Raw genomic sequence first — 9,070 nt, forward strand, 5'->3', positions numbered from 1 at the left:
CCCACCCCACAGACCCAGTGGGCAGGAGGTCCCAGATGTGGGTCAGGGTGAGCCAGGCAACAGAAGCAAGGAATGAGGTTGCATCCCCCCATCACAGCACCTGAGCAGTGCCATCAGGCACAGGGGGCATCACTGTTTATGCTGAGCTCGCTGTCACTTGCAGGGTGTTGGTGGCCTTTCCTGCACTGCACCCCTTTGCCAAGGAGCTGCTCAGCGTGGAGCCCACAGGGCTGCAGCTCAGCCTGGCAGAGCTTTGCCTGTGCAAGTGATGGTGCCACGTTTTCACCCTCACACGTGTATCCCCGTGGCTCTGCCCCTCTTTTCTCCAACCAGAAAAGGCAACTGGCTTCCAAAGTCCTAAAACTCCCACTGAGCACAAGAAAACCACCTGCCTAAGAAAATAGATGTGCTCTGAGGCATCTCCCAGCTAGCCACAGCAAAGCAAACAGTGGCACAGTTGGGTCCCACCACTGCTTTGTTCCTGAAAAACATGTTATTTCAGTCCAACCCTGCCTGGCACATCTGGCTGTCATTAGACAGAGCAGACACACCGTCACTGTCCTCCTCCTGCAGCCAGCACAGCAGCCTGAGCCACGGTCTTTACCTCTCTGTTGGACTTGTCATCCAAGAAGTCCGTAGCCCAGATGGAAACCAGGCTGCTTCCACAGCAGGAGAGCCTGGCAATGCCATCCCTGACAAAGCTGCAGTGCCTGGGCTACCAAGGTGCCATTTGGCAGCAGAAGGGAGGAGAGAGATGGGCAGGAGGATGGCAGCTGCCTGCCCTTCCAGTTAGATGTCCAGCCCCAGGCTGGGTGGTGGAGATGACCTAGGTAGGGACAGTGACCCAGAGCAGCCTCTCCATTTGCAGGCACGAGGCACAGATTGGGCTGTCTTAGCTGAAGTTTGGTGTTCTGTGGGTGAAGGGGTCTCTGGGTCTCTGTGGGATGTGTAGGAGGCACGTGGCCAGGCTCTGTTCAACATGACTCTGCCTCTCCTCAGTGTACCTGGGAGGTCACCACGTCCAGCTGCCCGTCCGTGCAAGGTTCATGTCTCACCTTCCATTAAGATGAGGAGGAGGCAGGAGGTGTGATGGGCACAGACCTTTTGCAGGAGCTGCGAGGAAATGCCAGCAGTAGCATTAGCCATTCTCTATTTAGTGATCCAACTCCAAGGTCTCAGACCAAGGCAAGAAGCAAAGGCACAGGCTGGAGGAGGAGCTAGGACAATGACATCTCAGGAGCTGCCTGGCACAGCAGTGACAATGCTGAGGACCTGAGAGAAGTCCCTGGCAAGGCAGACACAGCCCTGTGAGACAGCAGTGTCTCAGCACTCAGCCAGGGGTGACCTGACCTCTGCAGCTCCCCTCATTGCCTTCCACCAGGTGAAGGTTTCTCCTCGTCCTCAAGCAGACTGTCTGAGCTATCAGAGAAGAAGTCCTCCAGATCCTGCTGCCTCACCTTGGACTCCAGAACACTGATGCGCTGCTTGAGCTTCACCTGGGCGTCACTGTAGTCTGTCAGGAGCTGGCCAAAGCGGCTGTGCAGCGTGTCCAGGTTCAAAGCCAGCCTGTCCAGCTTCTCCTCCATACTCTTCCCTTCTGCACTTGCCTCTGCAGCTGACTCATCCAGCAGCCCTTCCTTGATCAGGATCTCCCTGCCACGCTCCTCCAAGACCTTTTTGTCCTCAGGGTACTCTGTGACCGCTTCCATAAGATCCTCCTTCGACAGGCAGAAGAGATCAGAGTAGCCCAAGCTGCGGATGTTGGCCGTGCGCCTGTTGCCCATTTTGCTGCCCTTAATGTTGAGGATGCTGATCTCCCCAAAGCAGCCTCCTGCAGTCAGCAAGGCATACTGTGTCATCCCATCATCTGCCACCACTGCCAGCTTCCCCTCCTTGACGATGTACATCTCCTTCCCAACGTCTCCTTTCCGGCAGACGTAATCCCCTGGGCTGAAGACCTGAGGGCGAAGCTTCAGCACCAGCTCCACCAGCAGCCCTGCCTCACAGTCCTGGAAAATCCTCACCTTCTTCAGCGTCTCCAGGTGAACATTGATGGCAATCTCTGCCCTTAGCTTCTCAGGGAGATTCTTGAGGACCTCCCTCTCATCTATCACCTTCTTGTTGCTCCACAGGTAGTCGAACCACTTGATGACTTTGGTTTCCATGTCTTTGCTCACCCTGCGGAACTGCATGTAGCGCTTGATGGCATCCACCCTGGCCTGGAACTCTGCCCTGGTGGCATTCATGTTGGCTATCATGGAGCCCACGTTGCCCACGATGGTGGCAAAGATGAGGACACCGATGAGGAAGTCAAAGATCACAAAGAGATACTCTTCATCACGCACAGGGGGAGGGGTCTCACCGATCGTGGTCAAAGTCAACGTAGACCAGTAGAGACAATAGACGTACTCCCGGGTCAGATACCCATACTCAGGGTCTGTGACGTTGGGGTAGACCCAGGTGTCCTCTCCAAAGCCTTGGAGATGGCATAATAAATGCAGGCATTCCAGTGGATGATGACCAGGATGTAAAGGACCAAGTTGCTGATGCGGCAGACGTTGGGGTGGCTGGTTCTGGTCTCAGTCCTATCGAAGAACTCGAACATGCGGGAGAAGCGCAGGAGCCTGTTGAAACGCAGCTCAGGGTGGTGCCACCCCACAGCAAAGTAAGCCAGGTCTGTGGGCAGGATGGAGACAACATCCAGCTTGAACTGCAAGGTGTGGATGTAGTTATCCCTTAACTTCTTCAGGTCTTTAACCAGGAGGCCCTGTTCCAAGAAACCTGGCCAGAGGTGAGAGAATTCTCTTGGCTTATGTTCAAGCCTTCTGCAGGCTTGGAGAGCATTCCAAGGAACACTGTGGTGTGCCACACACACACACAGGGTCACCCAAATGCAACCATCCCAACATTACCACTTCCATCCCACTTACTCAGTTCCCAAGCTTTTGTTATCACTCAAGCCCTTCACCTGGCAAAAGACACTTAAAGACGTGACTTGTGGACTTACTCTGTGTCACAAGGGAAAGGGGACACAAAAGCTTTCTGTCCTTCAGGCCATGGGAAGTGTGCAGCTACCTGCTGTGCTCCCACCACATTACACCCCATCAGTCTTCCACATTAGCTGAACTGATGCAAAATCAGAGGTACAGACCCTCACCTATGCCTGAATACTGATAGCAATGCAGGTAATTTGGTACAATTACTCAAAGGTGAAGTTGAAAGCTAGGATGATTAATCTTTCATTCTGAAACTCACTCTGTTCCTCAGATCCTTTAATTAGATTCTTTCTCTGGAGACCACTTTGTACCAGCAAGTGCCAAAGTAGATAAACCCCTTCTAAAGGGGCTGTCCATTAAGCCTCTCCCTTGCAGCCCATCTCCACTTTTAGGGGATTAAAGCAAAGCACTCAGGAGCCAGGCTGCTCCTGGAGAAACTGGCTGCCCATGGCTTGGACAGACCTACTCTGTGATGGATGAAAAACTGGCTGGTGTCAGGCCCAGGGAGTGGTGGGAACGGAGTTAAGTGCAGGTGGTGGCTGGTCACCGGTGGTGTTCCCCAGGGCTCAGTGCTGGGGGCTGTTCTGTTTAACAGTGATCTGGGTGAGGGGATGGAGGGCACCCTCACTAAGTTGGCAGATGACAGCAGGCTGGGTTGGAGCTGAGGGCAGGAAGGGTCTGCAGAGGGACCTGGCCAGGCTGGAGCCATGGGCTGAGACCATGAGGTTCAATATGGACAAGGGCCAGGTCCTGCCCTTGGGTCACACCAACCCCAGGCAATGCTGTGGGCTTGGGGCAGAGGGGCTTGAGAGCTGTCTGGCAGAAAAGGACCTGGGGGGTTAATTGACAGCAGCTGAACATGAGCCAGCATCATGCCCAGGTGGGCAAGAAGGCCAAGGGCATCCTGGCTTGGATCTGAAACAGTGTGAGCAGCAGGGCCAAGGAGGGGATTGTCCCCCTGTGCTGGGCACTGGTGAGGCTGCACCTCGAGTGCTGTGTCCAGTTCTGGGCACAAGGACACTGAGGGGCTGCAGCGTGGCCAGAGCTGGGGAAGGGGCTGGAGCACAAGGGTGCTGGGGAGGGGCTGAGGGAATGGGGGTGTTGAGCCTGGAGAAGAGGAGGCTGAGGGGAGACAGGAGCCCTCTCTGACACTCCCTGACAGGAGGCTGCAGGGAGCTGGGGGTCAATCTCTTCTCTCCAGTGATGAATCACAGGACACAAGGAAATGGGCTCAAGTTCCCCAGGGGAGGTTGAGATTGGAGCTGAGGAAGAACCTTTTCAGCCAGAGGGTTATTAAGCACTGGCACAGACTGCCCAGGGAGGTGGGGGAGTCCCCAGCCCTGGAGATACTCACAAGACACAGAGATGAGGTGCTGAGGGCTGTGGTTTAGCTCAGTGCTGGGCCTGGCAGTGTGAGCTGAGGGGTTGGGCTCAATGATCTGAAAGGTCTTTTCCAACAGCAAGGGCTCAGTGCTCCTCTGCTGCTGTACCTGTGTGCAGGCGCATCACCACGTCCGCAACGTAGATCGAGTCTGAGACGTAGTCCAACACCAGCCAGAGGACAGAATAGGTCTCTTGCAGGTCACTGAAGCAAGCCCTGGAGGAAGGTCACACAATTAGAGTGGTGAGACCAGAAGATCTCCTTATGCTTTCCAATGATCACAGCTGAATACAGGCTGATTTTGAGGCTCCTACTCTGCACCAGAGCTGGGCCACTTACCCCTCTTCTCCTAGCAATTAAAAGTCTCTCCTCTGCCAATCCTGCCCTCCCTTGACCTGGGTAAATGTCTTGAAACCCTCCAAGCTCCCAGCTCACCTGGCTATGAGCAAGCACCAATTATAGAGGACAGGCACTGTGATGACAGCCAGCCAACGGTAATACCAGTCCCCTGCAGGGTCCACCACAAAGATCTGCCACCTCCTCCTGCAAGCAGAGAGAAACCAGAGCTGGCAATGTAGGAATAAAGGGCTAAAAGAGAAACCAGGGTTGGAAGGAACCAGCTTAGCCACATCTTTCATCCCTTGCACTAGACTGGCTCAAACACAGCTGCAGCTCGAGTGCCAGGCTGCAAGCTAGAACCAATCCCAACAGTGTTTAAGCTCCTTTATCCCCAAAACTGGGCTCAGTAACATGCCAGAAGAGGAAACTGTGGGACAATGAGGCAAAGTAGGTGCCTAAATGCAGACAACACCTCAGCTACAGGGCCAGAAACAGATGGATGGGTGGTGGGTGGATGGATGGATGGATGGATGGATGGATGGAAGAGGGTGATCAGAAAGCTTCTTGTTACATGACATTTCCTCTCCCAGCTGAGGTATGGATTGGTGCCAGGTGGATCTTAAGAGAAGATTAATTAGAGCAGGAAGGAAATTGTGCTGCAGATGAGTGGGAGCACCAGGAGGGGATGCCCAAGGCCCAGAGCAGACCCAGAGGGAGGGCAGCTGGCAGTGCTTTGTAGCTCACAGCTGCCTGCACTCTGCTCAGTCCTAGGTCCAGGCTTTGAAGTGCTCCCAAGTGTTTGATCCTGCTCATTTTGGGACTATGAGATAAGATGTGTGTGCTCCAGCTGCCAGATCTCACCAGAGAGAAACCCTGCAGCTGGGCTGATAGGCTTAGCTGCTGCAGCCTGGTAGGGCAAAACTCCCTCTCACCCTCCCCTTCACTCCCTTCCAGCTTTTCAACATGGAAAACCCCCTCCAGGGATAGGAAAAAAAACCCCAACCCACTTGCCAACAGATTCCCTGTGTCCACCCCACTGCTTCTGACAGCTTCAGAAGCAAAGCCTCTGCCTTGCAGCCTCCTTCCGTGGGACACATAGCACTGGCACAAGGGAAGCACCCACTCACCTGCAGCCAGCCAGTGGGCTTGGGACACCCACAGGCACTAAGAACCTCAATAAAGGTGTTAAGTGCAAAAATAATGGTGTCAAATGGTAATTTCAGCTTTAAATCAGCCAGAGGTGGCCACAGTAGGTGGTCAGTCACTGATGTTATGATGACTACAGGGTCACTGATGGGAAACCAAGGCTCTGGGTCAGCCCAGGGAGAGGGAATCTGCCTCTTGCCAAAGGCTTTGCATCCAAGGCTGCAACCATGGAGGCTCCCACAGCTGTGACCAGCAGCTCACGTTTGGGGATACCAGACTTGGGGCTCTGAGGGCCCAGCAGCAGTGCCCTCCATGTGCCCAGGAGCCAGCTGGCACCAAGCAGCCCCTTCATGGCACAGCTCAGCTCCCTCTGATATCTGACAAGCTCCCCTTCACCTCATGGGGCAGAAAGGGCTTTTTCTTTGACTGGTAAAGACCCAGATACAAGCCTCTGATATTTTTCTCCTAGAGGAAAACAATCCTTTCTTGGTGTCTTTAATTACCAAGTATAATGGCAGGGTCCCTGAGCACTCTGGGAGCTTTGCCCTTTAATTAGCCAACCTGGAAAGCCAGGTTATTGCTTTTCACCAGGAGTGTGAGCTGAGGAGATGAAAGGGCTGGCTTTGAAAGGGCCTTTTCAGAAAGCTGCCATCACTGCATCTGCTCTTGACAGGGGGAGGGCTTGGGCAGCAAATGCACTCCCTTCATCCTGCTGATGAATGAGACCAGCACATCCCACATCCCCCTGCTTGCTGTGGTGTCCTGGGTGAGGGAGACCCCCACACCCCCTGGGTGAGACCCCACATCCCCTGGCTTGGCCCCAGCTCCTCATCCACACAAGCTGAAGAGCTGCTGTGCAGATGGGGAGGATCTGCTGTCTGTCACCAGCCATGCCATGGGGGTTTCCTGCTAGGGGAGGGAAAGCCTCAGAGGTGAGGGGCAGGCCAGGTCCTTTCCACAGCAACAGGCTACCAGGTCCTGTGTGCCTGCACAACAGGGCAGTGATGCCAGGCTGGCTGCCAGGACAGGGGCTGGAGAGGCTCCTTCCAACCACTGCATCCTACCTCCCCCTTTCTCATCTCCATCCCCCTCCCTAGCCATTGCTCCTGGGAGCCCCCAGCACTGTGCATGGCTGATCTCCAGCCAAGTCAGCTGGGGCACAGCAAAGGGCTCCTACTTTTTGCTCTCCTCTTCAGTCTAGCCCACTGCCAGCTCCTGCAGCCACTGTCTGGAGCTCAGGGCCCTGGAAGCGTCCAAGGAAGGGGTCTGGCCTTTGCTGCTCCTCCTGCAAGCTCTTGCTGGCCCAGTCTCTCAGCATCAGCACCAGCTGGACTATCCTGCATGGGGGAAAGAGGCAAAGTCAGGAGGTGTCTGTGGAGCAAGGAGAAAGCAAAGCCTTGAGAGCAAGCAGTTTCTTCTCACCTGAGAAGAAAACTCTCACAGCTCCCTCTCAAGCCCAAATGGTTCCTTTTTGCCCCTGTTGTAGTGATGCTCTGGGATGAAGTGAGCCCACCTTGGCAGAGTGCCACAGCTCCTTCCCCAGCCCTGCTGCCATTCCCAGGGGCACATGAGGAAAGGTGTGGGTGTCTAGGGCAGAGTGAGGCTGCCCACAGGGAGAGGAAGGCAGTCCCCAGCCCTCTTGGCACCTCAGGGGTGATGGAGCCATTCCCAGGCACCCATCCCTGTGCCCCTTGAATGCCAAACAGCAGGAGGGGATCCTGACCCACCAAGTCCCCAGTTTCAGAGCACAAAAGGCTCAGGCTCCCCTGGGCCAGCAGCACACACACACACAGGTACCTGGCCAGGGTTTGCCTGCCTTGGGGTGCAGAGGCAGATGGCTGATCCTCCCTCTCCAGGGAAGCTCCTCTCTGCAGCTCTGAGGTGTCATCCTGGGCTGAGGAGGTCCTGCAGTGGGGAGAAAAGGGGGTGCCACAGCCACATGGTGCCATCAACCTGGCATGGCAGCCCTGTCACACACACACACACCAGGCTGCTGCCCCCCCAACCAGCACAGGGATCAGCCTGACCTCCTGGTGCTGAGCCCCATCCTGGCTTGGGCCTGGGCAGGGGGACAGGGGCAGAGGGCAGCTGGGGAGCTCTGCACATCATTACTCTTGGCTGTCATCCTCTATGTGAGTGGACCAGGGGCACACACCCTGTCCTGGGGACCTGCAAAGAGCAGAAAACAGCCATGAAAGAGCCATGCAGGACACATCCCCTGGCTTGAAGGCAGAGATACAGCATGGCAAGAGAGGCTCAAACCCCATGGGATGTGCCCACCCTGTGTGTTCCACCACCAGCCACCACTGAAGGCTGCAGTAAGAGTCCTGCTGAGCATTTCACCTTCCCCAAGAGATCTCACATCAGCCAGCAGCCCATGGGAGATGCTCTCTTTGGAGTGGAGGCTCCTCAGCCATTGCTGGGGCAACAGCATCCCCAGCTGAGCTGTGCCATAACAACAGCCCGTGGCTCTTGGCACCACTCCCTGTCCCACAACAAGCAAACAGGCTTGTAAGAGATGTCAGAGTGAGGCCACCCTGGCAGGGAGATGCTGACACAGAGAGGCATAGGGTGAGCTTTGTGTGTACAAGGGGGTTGGCACCCATGCAAGTGCCCTTCTTCCCCAGGGCATCGTGAGCTGCTGGGGCTCTGCCCTGCCAGCCTCCCCTCCTGGCACCACAGAGACATTAAGGCACTGGAAATGGAGGTTTGCCTGGATGAAGAGCCTTGCTGAGGTTCCTGCTGGCAGGAGCTGCTGTCTGGTTGCAGAGAGCAGCAGAGGAGCCCCTGCATTAGCACATGGAGGCTGCTGTGGAGTTGTTGAGTGTGAGACTTCAAGGAGGCTTCTTTACCTAAGAAGTGGTTTTCTGTTGTATCCAGCAACAAGACAAGGGCTGATGGAAAGAAGCTGTGTGATAAATGAAGTATCCCCGAGCAGGATTCTGGTTGAGTTTAGGAATTTATGGGATGAATAAGAGCAAGCAAACAGCGCTGGGTGCACTGAGAGCCTCTGCTCTATCAGGACGCACACCCGTCACATCCCGAGTTCGCATTAAGTAGGGAAGGCCTTATACGTATTCATGACTTTTCCTCGAAGGGGCTGAAAAATGTGAATCATTTCTGGGAAAGGGTCCTCTGCTTCTCGCGCACGCTTTGTTCCATCTCGGGGGTCTTTTTCACCCTCTTTAGGTGGTCGTCGGAGGAAGTC

General features: G+C 55.2%; 1 protein-coding gene across 1 annotated transcript; it reads right to left on the bottom strand.

The window, feature by feature from the left end:
* Window positions 1–1,080: 1,080 nt before the first annotated feature.
* On the bottom strand, window positions 1,081–8,002 carry LOC133626594 (cyclic nucleotide-gated olfactory channel-like). The gene is given in 8 exon segments (XM_062006711.1): window positions 1,081–2,479; window positions 2,482–2,781; window positions 4,487–4,593; window positions 4,813–4,920; window positions 7,040–7,078; window positions 7,080–7,199; window positions 7,660–7,767; window positions 7,890–8,002. Coding segments are annotated over 8 exon segments (1,995 nt in total). The 5' UTR covers window positions 7,988–8,002; the 3' UTR covers window positions 1,081–1,364.
* Between the last annotated feature and the right edge of the window lie 1,068 nt (window positions 8,003–9,070).

The sequence above is a fragment of the Colius striatus genome, chromosome 13, assembly GCF_028858725.1.
Source record: "Colius striatus isolate bColStr4 chromosome 13, bColStr4.1.hap1, whole genome shotgun sequence".
NCBI lineage: Eukaryota > Metazoa > Chordata > Aves > Coliiformes > Coliidae > Colius > Colius striatus.